The 20,646-nt window shown below is 55.2% G+C and overlaps 2 protein-coding genes across 19 annotated transcripts in view; both read right to left on the bottom strand.

The window, feature by feature from the left end:
• Nucleotides 1–436: 436 nt before the first annotated feature.
• On the bottom strand, nucleotides 437–14,068 carry LOC136112491 (bone morphogenetic protein 8B-like). The gene is given in 8 exon segments (XM_065857208.2): nucleotides 437–1,693; nucleotides 3,457–3,567; nucleotides 3,916–3,995; nucleotides 4,757–4,951; nucleotides 6,106–6,254; nucleotides 7,241–7,433; nucleotides 13,640–13,711; nucleotides 13,714–14,068. Coding segments are annotated over 8 exon segments (1,305 nt in total). The 3' UTR covers nucleotides 437–1,543.
• A 992-nt stretch (nucleotides 14,069–15,060) lies between these two features.
• The window catches only part of MACF1 (microtubule actin crosslinking factor 1), a 138,150-nt gene continuing 132,564 nt past the window's right edge, over nucleotides 15,061–20,646 (bottom strand). For 12 of the 18 annotated variants that reach the window (XM_065857236.2, XM_071799029.1, XM_071799033.1 and 9 more), the window contains 4 exons: nucleotides 20,309–20,520; nucleotides 19,619–19,729; nucleotides 17,754–17,877; nucleotides 15,061–16,635 (listed from right to left, as the gene is read on the bottom strand). In XM_065857236.2, the coding sequence (XP_065713308.1) occupies nucleotides 16,379–16,635; nucleotides 17,754–17,877; nucleotides 19,619–19,729; nucleotides 20,309–20,520 (704 nt within the window). In that variant the 3' untranslated portion in view covers nucleotides 15,061–16,378. The remainder of the gene's footprint in view (nucleotides 16,636–17,753; nucleotides 17,878–19,618; nucleotides 19,730–20,308; nucleotides 20,521–20,646) is intronic. The other 6 variants (XM_071799035.1, XM_071799034.1, XM_071799036.1 and 3 more) reach the window with 1 other exon arrangement.

The raw sequence follows: 20,646 nt of genomic DNA, 5'->3' as shown, positions 1-20,646 counted from the left end.
GGAGGTGGTTTTGGTGTTTCCCCCGCCCTGTAATGTCCTTTCCCATCAGCAGAGGGAGGCCGGGCCCTGCCTGGCAGCCGGTTTGCTTGGGAAGGGGAGAATTTACTGGGATGTGTGAGTGGGAGAACAAGGTCTGGCTGAGAAGCACCAGGAGATGACGAAACCCTTTGGGGCACTGAGGCTCTAGGAAAGGGTTTAATTTCCAGAGCAAATAGGTAATTTAATTGTACAAATAACCCTGGGAAGCTGCCGCTTTGTGAGCCCAGGGGAAGACACAGCCCGACCCAAAGCTCCCATCACAACGTTTTCAACCCAACACCTACAACTTGAGCCAGTCCCCAAGATCTTCTCCTTGCGAAACCCCGTCCGCCGAACAGAGCGCTGCTGTGCCGTGGCATTTATTAAAGACCAAAGAGCAGGAGTAACCTCGTGTTTACTTTCCAAACCAGGTGTTTATTTTATAACGGTGTCATAGCTCAATATGGATATTTTCTTCTTTTTTTCCAACCCGCTGTACTTTGCGAGCTTTAAGCAAACAGGAGCGGGTTAGTCAGCCAGCTCATTAATTGGCTGGTGGTGTTTTCATTAAGGGAATTAAAAGCGCTGGGTAGGGGTGGGTTAGTTTGACGTTCATGGACAGAAACAGCTCAACCCCAGAGCAACTCGGACGCCGCCTCGTTGTCCTAATTACCCTCCAGCCCAAACGGCCTCGGCCGGAGATGGGAAAACACCAGCCACGAAAATATACACACGGAACCAGCCACAGATCTTCTCTTTCCTAAATATATATATATATATGTGTATATATGTTTATGTCTCATTAAGTGGGGTAAGAGAATAAAACTTTTATATTATTTACATCCGCTTCTAGGAAGGGTTGGGAGGATTTTTTTTTGTTTGTTTGTTCTTTAATTATTCTTTATTATAATTAATGGGGTTTTAGGTACGGTGCAGCCCGTGAAATGCCTCTTCTGCACACACAGCAGAAAAACAATGTTGTGTTGCTCTGGTGGAGATGGAATGGGGATAAGATGGGATGGGGGTAAGATGGGATGGGATGGAGGTGGATGGGATGGAGATGAATGGGTTGGGATGGGGATAAGATGGGAAGGGATGGGACAGAATGGAGATGGAGGGGATGGGAGAGGATGGGATGAAGATGAATGGGATGGGATACAGATAAGATGGGATGGGATGGGATGGAGATGGACAGGATGGAAGAGAATGAAATGGGATGGAGATGGATAAGATGGAGATGGATGGGATGGAGATGGGATGGGATAGAGATGGGATGGGATGCGGTAGAAGAGGATGGGGTGGGATGGAGATGAATGGGATGGAGATGGATGGGATGGAGATGAAGAAAAGGATGGGGTGGAGTGGAGATGAGATGGGATGTGACGGAAGAGGATGGGATGAGATGGAGATGAATGGGATGGAGATGGATGGGATGGGGATAAGATGGGATGGGATGGAGATGGATGGGATGCAATGGAAGAGGATGGGATGGAGATGGGAACGTCCAGGGGTAGGGACCCGGCCATCAGTGGCAACCACACGACTTCACCACCATGTTGCGGTGTTTCTTGAGGATGACGTTGTTGTTGCTGTCGTAGTAGAGGACGGAGGTGGCGCTGAGCTTGGTGGGGGCACAGCACGCCTTGGGCACGGCCTCGGGCTTCATCAGGTGGACCTGGGGGAGGACGGAGCCCGTCAGCACCACTCCAAGCAGAATAAAAAGCATCAAAGTAGCTCGTAACTGCAAAAAACACCCCGAGTGAATGGGGAGATTATTTCCAGCTTTTTGCAAAAATATTTATTCTGCGCTCCGGGCAGTCCCGGCTGCAGTTTATGTTGGATCGGGCCAGGCAGCCCCTTCGTTAATTTGGGCTCTCTGGGCTCACTATAAATAGGCAAATGGCTAAGAAAATAATTAAAATAAACCAAACCAGGGCATTGTGGGGCTCACCCCAGCATGAGGTGCTGGGTGCTGTTGCAATAATTTGCCTTCAGTGCTCAGCACCGCTGCAAATTTAACATATTGCACTAAAGCCTTCAGCACACAACACCTCTATGGACCTGGATCTGCTTTGGCTCATTCATCCCCCGCTCAAGACACCCGTTATCCCAGTAATTTCCCCCAAACTGCGAGGCTCCAGGACACACGCAGCCCTCGCTGGCTTTAGCGACATATGCGATTCATTTATTACGGGGCAGCCCAGCTCTCCCAGTTCGGAAGTCGGGTGTTTGTGCTCCAAACCCTGCTATTTGCAGGGCTGGCACGAATCCTCGGCCGCGCTCGCCCCGGCGCTTCCCAGAAGGACCGGATCTGGGCGCCAGGTGATTCACATCCTGCCCAAAGGGCTCCGTTTGGGGAGGAATTTGGGGTTTAGGGGTGATGGGTGGGTGTAGGGGATATGGGGACCCCTCCCAGGATTGTGCCCAAGCCCGGATGGGGCCGCTGGCAGCTTTGTTAATGCAAAAACTGAACCCCGCCAGGCGACACCTTCAAAGGCTCGGCCAAGGACTCGGCGCTCCCTGTAATTAAGAGTGAACACCGGAGCCGGTGTGACTGTGCCATTGGGAAATCAGACACTCACAGGGCAGGAAATTCCAGAAATTAAAGCGTTGGCCGGGATGGAGGGGTGGGTTTGGGAAAAAAAAGCCCCAACAACGGGGCATTAAAGCTTTTCCTGCTTGGAATATGCTGAGCTGAACATTTGGGCACTGGAGCCGCATCGTGGGGCCTCTGGTGAAACGCTTGTGTGAGGAGGATGCACGGAAGACGCGGGGCCCTTCCACACCAGATGTGCAAGTACATATCCAGTTGTGCATGTGCACACCCAGATGTGTGAGCATCCACCCAGGCGCGTGAGCACATACCAGATGTGCAAGCACCCACCCAGATGCGTGAGCACCCACCGAGGTGCGTGAGCACTCACCAGATGTGTATGCACCCACCCAGATGTGTGAATACCCACCCAGATGCGTGAGCACCCACCAGATGTGCAAGCACCCACCCAGATGCGTGAGCACCCACCCAGGTGTGTGAGCACCCACCAGATGTGCATGCACCCACCCAGGTGCATGAGCACACGCCAGATGTGCATGCACCCACCCAGATGTGTGAGCACCCACCGCAATGCGTGAGCACCCAGATGCTTGTGCGCCCACCAGATGTGCATCCTCACATCCAGTTGTGAATGCACCCGCCCAGATGTGCACACACTCGTATGCTTGTGCACCCACCCAGATGTGCACGCTCACATCCAGTTGTGAATGCACCCACCCAGCTGTGCATGCACCCACCAACGCTCTAGTGGGAGCTCGAACTAAACCGAACCCTCTGACCTAAACACGCTCAATCCAGCTCCATATCCCGATTTTCATGGGGACCTTACGGCTCCCCTGGGACCCCCGGTGTCCCCCCAAACTGTCACCGCGGGTGGCACCGACCAGGGACTGCAGGATGGCGTGGTTGGTGGCGTTCATGCAGGAGTCCAATGGAAAGGCGCACTCCCCCTCACAATAATAGGCCGAATAGCCCTGCGGGGCGATCACCCAATCCTGCAGAGAAAAAAAAGCAACATTAAAAACAATACAACGATTTACACTGGTTACACTGTGGGTTTTGCCCTTTCTGTGCCAGCTCATCCATCCCCACCTGCAAAAACAACCCAAGCGGCTCCTCCTGCAGCAGCTGCGCCAGCAGCAAAGGTTTAGTTTGACTTTGTTTTTAGCCTGAGCCGTGAGTTTTTCAGGGTCACCGGTAGGTTTGGGTTGTGGTGGTTCGTGCGTGCCTTCCCCGCCACTCACAGCGCTGCAGCTCGCTGCATGGGCAGAACATGGGCTGGGATGGGGGGGGGTGATTTTTGGGGGGTCTTTTTGCATTTACTTCTCCCTGCAGACAAGTACCAGCCAGCCGAGGTCCTGGAAGCTGACGTAGAGCTCGTGGCGCCGGCAAACCTGCCGCCCGTCCGCGGCGTGGACGTCGTCTGTGGGACAAGGGGACAGGCGGCATCACCCGCGGTGCCACAGCCTGCGTCCCACCCTCAACATCCCACCGTCCCCCCACCAACATCCCACCGACCCATGTCCCACCTCCAACATCCCACGTCCCACCCCTTGTGCAGCATCGGCCCCGCTCAGGGTGGGACAGAGCAGCCCGTGTCATCGGGGTTAGTCCAGAAAAGTTAGAGGAGCCTCATCTCCATTTCATCTCCATCTCCATCCTCATCTTGATCCTCATCTCTATCTTCATCTCCATCATCTCCATCTCCATCTCCATCTCCGTCCTCATCTCCGTCCTCATCTCCATCCTCATCTCCATCCTCATCTCCATCCTCATCTCCATCCTCATCTCCATCCTCGTCCTCATCTCCATCCTCATCTCCATCCTCATCTTCATTCCCATCCCCGTCCTCATCTTCATCCTCATCTCCATCCTCATCTCACCTCCATCTCCATCCTCATCTTCATTCCCATCCCCATCCTCTGTGCTTGTACAAAGAGAAAAGCAGCTTCAAACCAGCCTGAAATTTATTGCCCTCTTCCCAATTTCAGAGCAACGATGCGAAAAGTCCAAATATTCAGGTATAGCCAAAACCCCACTGTCCCCTCCAAGGGTACCCACCCTGGACTCCCTGCACCACTAACAACCCCATCCTAAAAACCCAGAGTTCTTTGCTCCCCATTTATGGGCCAAAATTGGGATTCCTTGCAAGACAAGCTATGAACAAATTGTTCTTGATCTCACCAAAGATTCCCGGCAGCTTGTTTGGATGCGGGAGGTCGTTCGTCTTCTTGGGCTGCCGCCTCCTGGGGGTTCTGGCTGCCCGGGTGATGCGCGCAGGGCCGGGACTGGCCCGGAAAAATGTCACCATGAAGGGCTGTTTGGAGCGGGGACCCCGGCGGCCCAGCAACCCCGCAGAACCCGGGTCCACGCTGTGCCCTGCAAGGACGAGACCACGCACGGGGCTGCTCTCAGAATGAACGCATTCGGTTAAAGCGAGGAGAAAACAACACAGGAAATCATACACAGAATCACAGAATGGGCTGGGTTGGAAAAGCCCTCAGAGATCACCAAGTCCAACCCTTGGTCCAACTCCAGTCTGTTCACCAGATCATGGCACTCAGTGCCATGGCCAATCTCAGTTTACAAACCTCCAGGGCCGGTGAGTCCAGCACCTCCCTGGGCAGCCATTCCAATGCTGACCACTCTCTCTGCACAGAATTGCTTTCTCATCTCCAGCCTCAATTTCCCCTGGCAGAGTTGAAGCCCCTGCCCCCTTGTCCTATTGCTGAGTGCCTGGGAGAAGAGCCCAATCCCCCCTGGCTAGAACTGCCCTTCAGGTCGTTCTAGAGAGTGCTGAGCTCAGCTCTAAGCCTCCTCTGCTCCAGACTGAACAAGCCCAGCTCCCTCAGCCTCTCCCCATAGGGCTTGTGTTCAAGTCCCTTCCCCAGTCTTGTTGCTCTTCTCTGGACCCGCTCCAGCACTTCAATCTCTTTCCTGACCTGAGGGGCCCAGCACTGAATTTGCAGTGGAGAGCTGGAGTTTGGGTGTCCCGAGCGGCTGGACCTGTGTGGTCACACAGAGAAACTTGGGGACAAACCGAGTGACCCCAAGCAACTGATTTTCCCCTTGGGTGCAAAGCTCAAGGCACTGGGAGGGGGTTGGATGGGGCACAAACAGCTGCTAATTCCACCCCATGGGTTGAAGATGCTCCTTGTGCCCCTCAGCATTGCGTCTTTGTACCTGAAAAAGGCACCTTTGGAGCAGATTTGATCCCGTGGTGAGAAGAGGGTTAATCCTCTGGAACACACACACACACACAAGGATCCCTCCAGGTAAGGAGTTCATTAAGTGCTAATGAGGTTATTACAGCCCACACCAGGAACCTCGTTAGCATTAATGCCTTTGGGAGGCTGCACCATCAGGGCTTGTCTACAAACCCAGAGCTCTGTGGTTCCCCATCGCAGCTGGAAATTCAAAACTGCAGCAAGATGAACCCTCCTCACCTCCCATTGTGGCACCAACAGGGAACAAGAGGGCTCCAATTCCCGGGGATTTGGCCCCAAATGCTGCAGGGGGTTAAGCGGGCTCACCGTCATCTGTCTCCACGTAGAGCCGCAGCCCCAGGTTGTATTTCCGATCCACTAACCAGTGGTTACTGGCGGCCGTGACGTCGAACACCAGCCAGCCCTCGGTCCCGGCACGCAGGTCCTGGACGTCCAGCAGGAACAGGTCGGATTCCCTGCGGAGATGGGGGGAAAGAGCAGGTGAGTAACAGCACCCAAAGGGTGCTCATGGAAATGACTCCTCGGTGCCTGTGTCTGTGCAGGTCCTGGGTTGACGGTGGCTCCCGGCACCTCCGGCTGTGCCACACATGGTGGTGGCACCGGGAAAAGCATCATCCCAGCCCTGGCACTGCCTGGTGGGAAAGTATGGGAGCAGCTGCTGCCCGTGGCTTTTGGGTGGTGATGGGAAGGGAAAGGGCTGGGGCTTGTGGGGGCATCATCTCCATCCCCATCATCTCCATCCCCATCATCTCCATCCCCATCATCTCCATCTCCATCATCTCCATCATCTCCATCATGCCCATCATCTCCATCATGCCCATCATCCCCATCATCTCCATCATGCCCATCATCCCCATCATGCCCATCATCCCCATCATCCCCATCATGCCCATCATCCCCATCATCCCCATCATCCATCATCCCCATCCCCATCATCCATCATCTCCATCCCCATCATCCCCATCATCTCCATCCCCATCATCCCCATCATCTCCATCCCCATCATCTCCATCATCTCCATCCCCATCATCTCCATCCCCATCCTCCTCACCATTCCCATCCCTGTCTTCCTTCCCATTCCCAACATCTTCATTTCCATCCCCACCCTCATCATCTTTGTCTCCATCCCCATCCTCGCCATCTTTATTTCCATCCCCACCATCTTCATCTTCATCCCCACCTCCACCCACCCCACCCCCATCCCCACCCTCCTCACCCTCCCCCATCCCCACCCTTCCCTCCCCATCCCCACCCTCCCCACCCTCACCCCCATCCCCACCATCTCCATCCCCATCTCCATCCTCATCTTCACCATTTTCATCCCCATCCCCTTCTCCATCCTCACCTCCATCCCCATCCTCACCACCTTAATCTCCATCCCCACCATCTCCATCCTCACCACCCTCATCCCCATCCCTGTCTCCGTCCTCATTCCCGTCACCTGTTGGCGTGCTCGGCCGCGATCTCGTAGATGCTGACGTGGAGGGTGTTGTTGGCGTGGCGGGTGACGCCCCGCGCCTTGTAGATACGAAACTCGGCGGCCGTCACCGACTCGCCCGTGGGCACCTGGGTCAGGTCGAATCTGAACTCCTTCCAGTACGGCTTCGGGGAGAAGATGTCCCGGTCCTGCTCCACTGCGGAGGAAAGGGCTCAGGAGGCTGTGCCAGCACAACACCCCAATTTGTCCCAATTTGGGGATAAACCCTGCTGAGCTCTCGGCTGCTGCTGCGAATTCCCACCTCTCCTCTCCTGAGAGTTTCAATGCGCGTGTGCAAATCCTCCCTAATTTTGCACGCCCTCCCTGACTTTATCTTGCTGTAAACCCACCAACCTCCAGCCCTATTTCTTTTTTATTAATTTAAATTAAAACAATCAAATAAAAAGCATGAAGGCTCAGCTACGGCAGGAACGCAAAGAAGTTGCCACTCGCGCCGTGATTCAGGGGCTGAACCCCTTTGCGTTTCTCCAAAGGGTGAAAAACCCACCCAAAACCCCACAAGTTTTGGGGTGAGCAGAAGCATCTGGAGCAGAAATGGGGTTTTTTGCAAGCTTTTCTGGCAGCAGGTGCTCAGGGGACAAAGTCTGGACACCCCAGGGCCGTTTTTGGGTGTCGTGGGTCCCCTATGTGAAGCTTTGTGACCTCAACAAGACTGTGGGGAAATGTTGGGTCCCGGCTCTGTGGAAATAAACCTTCATTTTTTTAATTAAGTCCGTGAAGACACAAACAGTTTTTCTTTACAGTAACACAGCCCCACACGGATTCTCTAATATATAATTATTTTCTTCAAATCGGTCCTTAAAAACATCCCAGGCTGCCATGCCTGAATGTAATTAAAGCGATTAAAACTCCTCCCGCTTCAGGCACAAAAGCGATGTAACAAATCCGACCCTGGTGCTCGCTCTTAAAAATAACCCGAACAAATAAAACCAACCAAATAATTCAATATAGAAGAACACACGTTTTAAATGCCATTTTTAGCTGATTCCAGCGGGTGGAGGGGAACCAGCCTGAGTTTAATACATCGTAAAGCTGATGCCCCTGTTTGTATGGGAGGAGCGTCGCTCTGAGTCGAACGCTGAGATTTTAATGATGCATGCGCTGATTGTTTTATTTTCTTAGGTTTTTTCTTTTCTCTTCCTCATTTCTTTTTAAAACCCACATTCCCTGCAGCCACCGCTCACCACAAGGGATGTGCCCAAAAAAGCCCGCGGCCGGGCGGATGCGGAGAGCGGCAGCTGCAGGGGGAGGATGCTGAGGGAGCCGGATCCGGCCACACGGCCCTGGGGGGACACACACACACCGGTCCCTGAACCCCTCTGGGGGCTCCCCAGCCCTTGGCTGCAATTTTATCTCATCCACCGACCCATCACGGGTGGTTTAATGTTCCTGGGCCGCTGAGGATGCTGCTGAGACCATTGATGCCTCATGCAAAATCTTCAGATCTCCCAAAAATGCAGCTGTAGGAATCCCCCTTTTTATCTTGTTTCCTTTTTCCCTTTTTCTTTTCCCTTTTTCCCCTTTTCTCTTTCATTTTTTTTTCTTTCATATTTTTCTTTTATTTTCTTTTTTATTTTCTCACTGACAAACCCCACCAGGATGTCCCATGGTGGGGACACCCATATACAGACTGCTGTCCCCACCGGGATGTCCTGTGGTTGCTAAAGGGGACACCCATATACAGACTGCTGTCCCCACCGGGATGTCCCATGGTTGGTAAAGGGGACACCCATATACAGACTGCTGTCCCCACCGGGATGTCCCATGGTTGGTAAAGGGGACACCCATATACAGACTGCTGTCCCCACCGGGATGTCCCATGGTTGGTAAAGGGGACACCCATATACAGACTGCTGTCCCCACCGGGATGTCCCATGGTTGGTAAAGGGGACACCCATATACAGACTGCTGTCCCCACCGGGATGTCCCATGGTTGGTAAAGGGGACACCCATATACAGACTGCTGTCCCCACCGGCATGTCCCATGGTTGGTAAAGGGGACACCCATATACAGACTGCTGTCCCCACCGGGATGTCCCATGGTGGGGACACCCATATACAGACTGCTGTCCCCACCTGGATGTCCCGTGGTCGGTAAAGGGGACACCAATGTACAGACTGCTGTCCCCTCAGGTATTTTGGGTCACCTGGGTATTTCACAGGTCACCCCTTTGCTCCCTGGCACCAGCCAAGACCCAACCAAATTAAATATCAGCTCACAAACCACATCGATCACCACGGACCGAGTGGTTTTGGCAAAGTGATGCGGCTGTACCACCCGGGTGGGTCCAGGGATGGGCAGGGGGGTTGTGACACAGCCAAAGGGGTCACAGGGACCCAGTGACACCAAAAAAAGGCCCCTGGGGTGATTTTCAGCCCCTGGAAAAGGGTGAAAACCTTTGCTAAAGGTGCAGTTTGTTATGGAATTGTCACATCCATCAGCTGCGGAGGTGACGGAGGAGATGGGGCTGGGTGAAGCCCAGCGATGAGAAATGCTCATGGTGACGGCAATTAGCTGTGCGCCTTGACGAACAAAATGAGCTGGACTTAATAGCAACCTGCCGAGCATTTGGGCTGAGACACGAGGAGGGATCCCCGCTTTCCCCCCCATTTCGTGGAGCAGAACCAAGGCTCAAGCATCTTCTGCGCTGGCACGGGGTCAATGCAGCAAAGGAGGGTGATGGGGAGGATTTAATATCACCGCGTTTTCTGGCAAAAACTATGAAGGGCCACAAAATTACAAACCCTGCAGCAGGGGAGTGAACATCGCGCCCCCAAAACCCCCAGCGCTGCTTGTTGCAGGCAGAAAAGTGGGTGCTGGGGGGCGATGGGCCCTCCCCGTCGTGCCCCGGAGCCCGCGATTGATTGGAGCGGGTTGACTCAGCCACACCGCCAACCCTCAATTATCTGTGGGCGGATTATCCGGATTGCGACGAGACGCACTAAAAAAACCCCAAGCCAAGCTCTTTGCTCTCTTCGCCCCCCTCATTTGGCATTTACCGTCTTGCCCCCAGAAGCTGATGCATCTTTCCCCAAAGCCGAATGCCATGGCTGTGTTGTGTGCTCCCACTATCCCCCCAAAACAATTCAAAATCTATTATATAGGTACATAAATGTCTGTGGGGCCATGCAAGCCCTGGGCCTGTTGTCTCCCCATCGCTGCATGGTCCTGGTCCCTTCCAAGAGATGGAGGGGCCGGGGCTGCTGGCCCTTCGTCCCGCTCCCCAGGTTCTTTTTAGCTTCACTTTTTCATTTTGAACTTTCTCTGTTTCTATAAACTGCACATCAGTCGTAATTACCGGTCCTGGCTGCTCCCGATGGTCCCCATGATCATTTCAGACACTAAATTAAAAGGAAATGCCAGGATATTCAACCACATCAAGTGCTCTGCATCCTAAAATAGGTTTAAAGGAGGTGCAAGGAAGATGCTGCCCTTCATTGCTAGCAGGAAAAAATAAGCTCTGGAGGTTTTCTGAGGTGGGGAGAGATTTAACATTTATCCTGGATGTTGAGAAATGCAGCTGAGGCTCTGCTTTGTCCCACAAGTGCAAACTGCTCTGTCCCCCTCGGTGCTCCCCGGGACGCACACCCGGTAAAACCAGGATTTGCCAGAAAGGTGCCCAGACATGGGTAGAGTTGCCGCACTGATCCATCCACAACAGCTGCAGGAGAGTCTGGTGCTTCCCGGGCAACGCAGATGCCACAGAGGGAATCATAGAATGGTTTGGGTTGAAGGGACCTTCAAACGTCCCCCAGTGCCCCCCCTGCCATGACAGGGTCATCTTCACCAGCTCAGGTTGCTCAGAGCCCCGTCCAGCCTGGCCTGGGATGTCTCCAGGGATGGTTCATCCACCATCTCTCTGGGAACCTGGGCCAGGCTCTCACCACCCTCAGGGGTGACAATTTCTCCTTCATGTCCAGCCTGAGGAGAGGACGTGTGTGTTGTGGTGATCGTGGGGGGCTCAGGGACCCTGCAGCATCGCCAGGCTCCTCCTCGCCTCCCGTTACAAACCTCTCTGCTCCGTGATTACACCCTGAGCATCACTGTGACTCAGCCCTGGCCAAGATGAAATCTCAAAGCCCAGCCTTACCCCAGGCTTAAAAATACAACCCACCTGACTCCTTCAGTTGGCGCACAGAAATAGCACGGGGCAGGCTTATGGGAAGAGGTTTCTCTTCATGCAAACAGGATGGGACGGGCGGATCCAGCATCACCAAACTCAACCGATGTGCCCAGTGGCCACCCATCACCCGGGGGGGCTCGCGGCCGGGCAGGGTGCTCTGCCCGCCCAACCCGGGTTGTGTTTGTGTGCCGGGGAGGTTTGTCCTTCCCCTTCCCAGCAGAGGCGTGTTGTTGGGAGCTGCGCTCCCGGCCGGCTCACACAGGGCTACGCCGGGTAGCCGCGAGCAAAGAGGTCCAAGTGCCCAATGGAGCACCGACTTACCCCATTTGCATGTCCCATCATGGTAATTGCGCAGCAAATTACACATGCAAATGAAAGCTGGCCTTCTCCCATAAAACTTTATTTAATTAACATGAAGGGGTTGACGAAGCCACAGAAATCAAAGCCATTCAAATTGAAGGCTGGAACTGTGTTCTCCAACTCTCCCGGCTGCTCCATGAAGGGGAGCGGCACCAGCATCCCCAAGCATCCCACCCTGGTTGTCACCAAGTCCGGCCGTTTTAAAGCACTTTTTGGTGCCTGTGTGGTGCCTGGGTGTCCCAGCATCGCCTCCCTTGGTCCTGGTTCCCCTGGGATGCTGAGCACCTACAGCCCCAAGGGCTCTAGATAGGAGCTGGGTGCTGGGTCCTTGCTCCCGTCGGCATCACTGAGCCCAGGACACCGGCCACATCTGCAGCTCATGGCCCAGGATGTTGCTCTGCGCTCACTAACACCCCCTTATTCTGCACCTTGTCCCCAGCCATTGCACCAGTGCTCCCCCAAAATCCTTGGGCTTGGCCTGGACAGGGCCACCCAAACATCACTTAAAGCATCGAGCAGAAGCAGGAAAAACATCCGTATCCAAACGCCTGGTCTACGTAACCTGCTGGGTTCAGGTCACCGCAGTGCCTGCCCCCATGGGGGGACCCCTTGCACCCTGAGTTCTTACTGATGCTGGTTGGAAACAGCTCTGCTTTCACTGCCGCTCACACAATCGCCTGGAAACAGGACGGTGGATGGAGCCGGGCATTGCTCAGTAACCAGCTGGACGGGATTCCAGCAATAATTAGCAACCTTGAGGATTTTATTTTGAACTGTGATTCAGTGTCCCACCGCAGGTAATTCGGTCCACCCTGCTGCTGGCACGAGAGAGCTGCTGTCCTGCCTGCGCTCCCCGCTCGCTCTGCAACCAGTTCATATCTGCCCACCGAAATGGGGAGCGCGGGGTGGGTGACGCGTGTCTCTGGAGCAGGACGAGCCTGCCTCGTCCCCCCGCGGCTTCCAGCCTCCCTCTGCTGCCTTATGATGGAGACACCGTTTGGGGGAAGCAGCCCAGTCCGTGGGAACTTGGGGATGTGCTGACCAAGCTGTCCCACCGTGGTCCCAGCCCACCCTCGCTGCACGACTTTCCCTCTCTCCACTTTCTTAAGCAGAGCTGGGTTTTGTGCTGGCTGGGCCCGACCTGCCAGGACCGACCACAGCATCTCTCTCCCAGCACCCAGGGTACGGGCCCACGGCCACCGCATCCCTCACAGCCACTCTCCTGCTGCTATTAAGCTCAGCTCTGTGCAAAAGAGTCTTTGCTGAGCAGGGACGCACTGAGAAAGCACCCCAGGAGCGAGGGATGCTCGGGGCCGGCGGTACAACAGCTACAGACCCTGCCCGCAGCCAGGGACGGGGCTTGTTCTTCGGGGTTTGGGTCTGGGGGGGTTCGGCAGCCAGGGCTGGGTTGGCAGCGGGGCTCCGTGCCGTGCCCAGCCCGGCAGTGCGGCCGCCGCAGCCCCGAGCGCCCCGGTCCGACTGTGCGCTGCTCCCCGGTGCCTCCCAGGCGCTGCGGGCGAGGGCGCCGAGCGCCCCGGGCCGCTGCGCTGCCCTGTGCGGGGCTCAACCGCTGCGCCCGGTGCTCCCGAGACCGCCCGGTCCTGCCTCGATGTGCTGCGGTGATCCCGGTCCGGCCGTGCGACCCGGTCCCTCCGGTCCTGCCCAAGCCGTGTGGGTCCTGCCCGTTCATCGCGGTCCCCCGACCCCGGCTCCGGTCCCTCCGGTTCCCCCGGTCCTGCCAAAGCCGCCTATATCCCGCCCGCGCTCCTCCGTCTCCCCGGTGCCCGCGCAGGCTCCGGTCCTCCCGGTGCCCCCGACGTCCTCCCGGTTCCCCCGCTGTCCCCGCCGCTGCTCTCACCCATGTTGACGAGGCTGACGACCGTGTCGGCGCGGCTGACGACGCTGCCGGGCGGGGGGCTCTGGGTGCTGAGCCGGTGAGCACCGGTCGCGATACCGCCGCTTCATCCTCCTCCTCCTCCGCCTCCTCCTCCCCGGCCACGGCGTGGTACAGATCCAGCATGAAGAGCGGGGCGGCGGCGGCGGGGGCGCGGGCGGCGGGGGGGTTCCGCGGCCGGGGCCGCCCGGGCAGCCCCAGCACCGCCAGGATCTCCCGCTGCACGTCCCGCCGCTCCCCGCCGCTCAGCCGCCGCTGCAGGAACCCGGCGGTGTGGAGCCGGCGGCGGAGGACGCTGCCGCTGCCCAGCTGGCACAGCACGGCCACGGCCCAGAGCAGCGCCAGGGCCCCCAGCGGACCCCGGCCCGCCGCCCCCCCGCGCCCCGGCCCCATGGCACCGCCGCCCCCCCGCACGGTGCGGTGCGGAACGGCCCCGGGCACCGGCACGGCCCCGGCCCGCCCCGGCGGGGCGAGGGAAAGGGACGGTCCCGCCGGCGGCACCGCCCCGGCCACGGCTCCGGGACGCCCCGGCCCTCCCCGTCCTGCGGCCCCCGGGGCGCGGGGAGCATCGCTGGGCATGTGAACCCACGGGCAGCCACCCTGGGGATGCTCACCCTCGTGGGCACCCGAACTTAGGAACACACAAACCCACCAACACCCAAACGCGCAAAAACCCAAACCCATGAACTCCCAATCCCACGGGCACCCATCCCTAGGATGCTCACCCTCATGGGCACTCACCTCTGCAGATGCTCACCCTTGTGGGCAATCAAAATTAGACATCCACTCCCATTGACACTCAGCCGTGGGTACACATCCTCATTGACACCCAAACCCGTGGGTCCTCACTCCCATTGACACCCAAACCCATGGGCGCTCACTCTTGTTGACGCCCAAACCCACAGGTGCTCAGGAGCACCCAAAGCCATGAACACCCAAACCCACAGGCACCCATCACCCCTGTGGGCACCCAAAACCAAGTGGATCCACCCCCTCATTGACACCCAAACCCATGGGCACCCAACGTGTGCATCCAGCCTCACAGGCACCCACTTTGGCAGCACCCATGACCACAAACACTGACCTCACCGAGCACCCATCTCACCAACACCCAACCCCACCACGCACCTCGCTGAGAAACACCCACTCCAACACGCACCCTCACCAACCTGGGTCCTCACCTGTGGGCACCTGCACCACCGAGCACCCTCACCAGAACCTGTGCACCCATCTGAGCCTTTTAATTTGGGGGCTGGTGGTTCCCTGCTCCATTCTGCAGGGAAACCCGGGTGCAGACACTTCATGGTCGGCACATCCATCACCTCCCCGCATGGGATAAATGGCTCCATTTCTCGTACTTAAAAAGCTAAGACTGTAGAATAAAGTAGGAGGCAAGATTGTTTATTACCGCAAGCAATTTTAATACAAAAATGTGTCTGGTTTTTAAACAATTCATTGGTAGAGCTTCAGTTTTGCCTCAATTTCAACCAATTGAGAGAATCACACAGCAACACGGTCAGAGCCGGTGAGGAACAACGTTTAATAAATAGAGGAGCTCCGGAGAGCTCGATCCCCGAGCCCGTCTCCTGGTCACTTGGTCAGTTGGGTTTTATTACAAAGAAAAAGTAGCGTACAAAAGCGAGACAGGACTCGTAGCAAGTGTGCTGGTGAGACTCATTTCAAGGACAAGCGACTGTGCGTGTAAGTCCAGATTTCTCCTCGGAGCAGAGGTCACATCAATCTCAGCCTGGGTGGAAGTGGAATGACCAGTTAAATAATAAATAGGAAAAAGAAATACGCAGATAAATAGCAAATTCTGTAAGGAACACCTTGGGTCGGTCTCTTAGGCCACGGATGCAGGAGAATCCTTTAATTTGTAGGACCCGCCACCGCTAAGGGATGTATCAGTGATCCCATCTCACCAGCGTGAACCCCTCCCCAAACCCAGCACCGGTTCTTTGTTCGTTAAAAACTAAGTGCTCGGGACAGTATTTTCAAGACAGCAATTGCCATGAGCTTCGCTGTAGTGTGTGCAAATCTTTTTATTCAGTCAAACTCCGCTTTCTTCAGGTAAAACCACATTGCTTTAAAAAAATGGAAACATCGAGCCCCAAGTCCCCTCACCTCACGTCCCTCTGGTTGAGGTATCTGTGATGTACAAAAGAGTTCCTTGAACACTGCAGGATTCAGGTCTTGCTTTTTAAATATAATTTACCTTGCTGAGACAGCAAGTTCAGTTTATAAAGATGCATTTAGGAAACAATCCTAAAAGATAAAGCAGGTTCGCACCCTGCACCGCGCAGAAATCCTATTTATATTGTAGTTTTTCTTTACACTTTCACATCTTGACCTTTTTTGCTTCCTTTTTTTTTTTTCTTTTTCCTTTTTTTAACTTTTTTTTCATATATTTTATTACTTTTCTCCCCCATTTCAGTTTTCCAGGCCCCTCTCTCAACAGGGGGCACCGAGAGGCAATTTTTATCTACATAAATATTCACATGAAAATAGTAACTTACAAATAAAAAAGAACCAACAAAAAGAAACCCAAATAAGGCAGCTTCATAACACAACTTTCTTTTACACTTTTAACAATATAGTTTCTCCCATTTAGAATAAATATACATCCAATGTACGTAGCAGGGTTTAAAAACTGGACACAGGTTGGGGGGTTTTCTCGCTTTGGGGAGGGCGGTGGGTACAGTATTATCTCTTGGGGCCTGGCGTTTTTGGGGTGGCAGTGGTTGTTTTCTTGGACATGGTTGGGATTTTGGAGGGCTTGGCCATGCCCCGGCGCGAGCCGCCCTGCCCGCCGGCCGCGCTGCTCTCCGAGGTGTCGGAGCACGCCGACTGCGTCTCCAGGAGGTCGAAGTCGGAGGCGTCGCTGCCCCGCCGGCTGCTGGCCCGGCTGCCCGTGCGGCTCCCGGCGCGGCTGGTGGGACGACTGGCGGTTTTCTTGGGGTCTGCGAGAAGAGCTCAGGTGAGCGGATGGAGGAGGATGGAGGTTTCTTCCCCAGCCCCAAACCCACCAGCACCCCACCAAGTCATAGAATCATTTGGTTGGAGGAGACCCTCAAGATCATCGAGTCCAACCATAACCCCCCCAGCACTATCCCACATCCCTGAGAACACCATTGATTCCAACCATTAAACCAAACCCAGCACTGCCCCATGTCCTGAGAACCTCATGTCCGTCTGTCCAACCCTCCAGGGACGGTGACTCCAGCAGTGCCCTGGGCAGCCTGTTCCAACGCCCCACAGCCCTTTGGGGAAGAAATTAGCCCAAAATTCCAATTTGCAGTCTCCATTTGTGATGCTGAGGGTGGTGAGACCCTGGCCCAGGTTGCCCAGGGAGGTTGTGGATGCCCCATCCATGAAAACATCCAACGTCACATTGGACGGGGCTCTGAGCAACCTGAGCTGGGTGCAGGTGTCCTTGCTCATTGGGGTTGGACTGGATGAGCTTGGAAGGTCCCTTCAACCCAAACCATTCCATAATCATAGAATTATAGAATCATTTTGGTTGGAAAGGCCCCTCAAGCCCAGTGAGTCCACCTGTTAACCCATCCCGGTCACTGCGCCATGTCCTGAGAACCTCATGTCCGTCTGTCCAGCCCTCCAGGGATGGTGACTCCAGCACTGCCCTGGGCAGCCTGTTCCAATGCCCCACAGCCCTTTGGGGAAGAAATTTTTCCTAAATCCAACCTCAACCTCCCCTGGCGCAACTTGAGGCCGTTTCCTCTGCTCCTGGCGCTTGTTCCTGGGGAGCAGAGCCCGACCCCCCCTGGCTCCAAGCTCCTTTCAGGCAGTTCAGAGATCAGAAGGTCTCCCCTCAGCTCCTGTTCTCCAGCTGAACCCCCAGGTCCCTCAGCCGCTCCCATCACACTTGTGCTCCATCCCCTTCACAGAACATCTTGAGCTGGAAGAACCCATAAGTCCTCACACTGCAAAACCAGGACACGAGTGGGGCACCAACCTCCCAGCTCGCTGGGGGCTCCCTACATATTTGATATATTCTCCTCCAATTTGAGCAACCAAATAGGAAGAGCAGCAGCAGGAGGTTTTTTTGTGCCTAACTCACCTGCCCGACCGGTTTTGGCACCTGTAGAGACCGGTGAGGAGCTGTTACTGGTGTCCCCAGCCAGGGAGGTCCGGCTGGAGTGGAAGGTGGGTCGCTTCAGCTTGCTGCCCGCCGAGGGGGTCACCTTGGGAGGAAGCACACAGAGCATCGTTCAGGGGCCGCCTGAGCCGCCAAGGGGCCGAGAGCACATCCAAAATCAGCAGCCTCAGCAGAAACACTTTGACATTGGAGAAACGCTCATCTTAACGGTCAAGGAGAACACGAGCTGTCGTTTCAGCAGCGCTTAATTAAAATAAAAGGAAAAAAAGCCCCAAAAATTCCGAAGGCGGTGGCAGCTTGTGCGCTGCGGGCTGATGCGCAGCTGTGTGTTGGAAAAAGGAATAAAAGCAAAGCTGCTATCCATGTGGAGATGACAGCATCATCTGGGCTCAAAAGCTCTCCAAAGAGAGAGTGGTATCTTGCAAAAATAGGTATTTTAGCACCTGAGCAGCTCAGGACCGCTTTGGAAGGCCAAATACAACGCAGCAACTTGAGAAGCGTGTCCTGTTGTCCGGAGACATCGGCTCGGCCGAGTCGGAGGGACCTCGGCGGGCAGGTCCATGCACCCACCACCCAAATATGAGCACCAGTGGGACGCAAAACACAACGAATCTGCTTGGGTCGCATCCTGAAACGGTGCTTTCCCCGACCTTTAAGATGTCTTGAACGCAGATGGAGGGTTGGAAAAGCAGCTCAAGGGGCAGTTTGGCTCCCGCCGCTGCGGATTAAAGCAAAGGGGAAGGTGCTGGGCAGGGTGAGGGCACCCGGAGCAGCTGGGAAGGGCAGCTCCAGTTTCTATAACCCCAGAAAGCTCTGGGTTTGGGGCAGGAAAGCGACTGCCCGTTGTGTCCCCTGTCCCGGCATCGCTGCAGGGACGGCTCCATCCCAGCTGCATCCCTGGATAAACGTGCATTAACAGCGGATGATTTCCCAATGAGCTTTAAAGCAAGAGCCGGAGAGGTTTCCCTCTACTCCCTGTGATTTTTGGGAAACTTAGAAACCTTGAAACATCACGAAACTGGAGCTGCAATGAGGCAGAGGGGCAGCCGGGGGCATTAAAATCCATTAAGACGTGATTGCGAAGGTACCATTTGCATCACCAGAGATTTCGATTCTCGTCCTTGAACCTATTTTATAAACATGTTAACAGCAGCAAGCAGGCAGTTTAGGCAGTCGGGGAAGTGCTCCTGGCCTTCTCATGATTTAAAATCATTCTCTTTTCCGTGTGAGCACCACCGAGCGAGACGCGGTTGTCTCGCCAGCACCGCGAATCACCAGGAACTTCTCATCACCCATCCGCAAGGTCGGAAAGGTCCTGAAACTTCAGGGGAATCAAAATCTCAGCCCGAATTCACCCTCCTGGGAGCATCAAGCCGGTGGCAGCGCTGGACACACCAGACGTGCTTCGACACGGTGATGAACACAAAAGGAAGGTGACGTGGTTACCGTGCATGCGCTGTAGCTGGTTTTCAAGTCTCAACTCGGCTGCTGGATTTCAATTCTAAAAAGCCAAACGTGGCTGCTTTTCAAAGCTTAAAAGCTGCTCAAGTTGAAAGCACAAGAGGATAAACATCGCTCTTTTGGTTTGCGAGTGAACTGCAAACCACCGTGCTTTATATATATATATATATATATGTATATTTTGGCGTTTTCTTTAATCCGAGTTTGAAACCCATGAAAAACGCTAACAGTCCGAGCGTTAGCGGTGCTACCAAGCGCTGCTCTATCACAAGAAAAGCGTTAAAACCAGGCAAAAAGGAGGGTTTGTCGTCGAGAGCGGCGCGGCGGCCGCGGGCAGGTCCTGGGGCTGCCGGCCCATACTCTACCTCGGCGCTCGGGAGCTGGAAGTCGGAATAATCGAATCCCCTCAGGGGGGTGCCCGCTTTACTGTTTATCAACCAGGGTTTGTCATAACATCGGGAGAAGTGATGTGGAGTCTGCGAAATGGAAAATCCAAGGAGGGGAGAGGGGGGGAAGATGGAAGTGAGTGAAATAAAACCAAAAGAAACGGAAAAGTATCTGGAACGAGGGGGGAAAACGGCACTAAAATGAAATGAGAAGTAAATGGGAAATATATAAATTAAAGTAAATGGGAAAAAAACCAAATATGATGAAATAAAACATGCATGCGGTGGGGAAGGAGAGACGATGGGTGATGGCTTCTCCCTGCGCCACGGCCCTGCCTGGGGGAGCACACAACCACAAACTGGGGCTGAAAACCCGTCCTGCCCCATCCCAGCCCACCACATGGACACCAGAGAGCAAAGGAACCATCCAGCTCCTCATCCCCAACCTTCCTCCTCCTCCAGCTCCCCAGGATAGGGTCTGGAGACCACCAGGATGGGGTTTGGAGGCCAGCAGGATGGGGTTTGGAGACCACCAGGATGGGGTTTGGAGGTCAGCAGGATGAGGTTTGGAGACCACCAGGATGGGGTTTGGAGACCACCAGGATGGGGTTTGGAGACCACCAGGATCTAAAGGAGAGGAAAGACGGGGCCTTCACGTGCGAACCCCACCTTGGCTCCGCTGGCCGGCGTGGCGGGGGAGGATGGCATGGAGGCACAGCTGTGGTTGCTCTGGCTGGCACTGGAACTGGATCGCGTCGGGGAGGCCGCCCGGGAGGAGGGTTTGGATCTTCGGCCTCGCGATCGGAAGGGGGTCATCCCCTGGGAGGCTCCCTCCGGCAGGATGAACTTCTCCCGGAGTTCGAGGTTGGTCCGTCCTCGTGCTGGAAGGGGCAAAGGAGAGGAGAGCTGAGGGTTGTGTGGGCCTGATACCAATACCGGGGCTTTGGAGGCCAGAGCTTACATAGGGTCTGTTGTGACAGGACAAGGGGTGACGGTTTAAACTAAAG

The sequence above is a fragment of the Patagioenas fasciata genome, chromosome 25 (assembly GCF_037038585.1).
Source record: "Patagioenas fasciata isolate bPatFas1 chromosome 25, bPatFas1.hap1, whole genome shotgun sequence".
NCBI lineage: Eukaryota > Metazoa > Chordata > Aves > Columbiformes > Columbidae > Patagioenas > Patagioenas fasciata.
The sequence above is the reverse complement of the archived record's forward strand: the minus strand, read 5'-3'. Positions and strand labels throughout refer to the sequence as shown.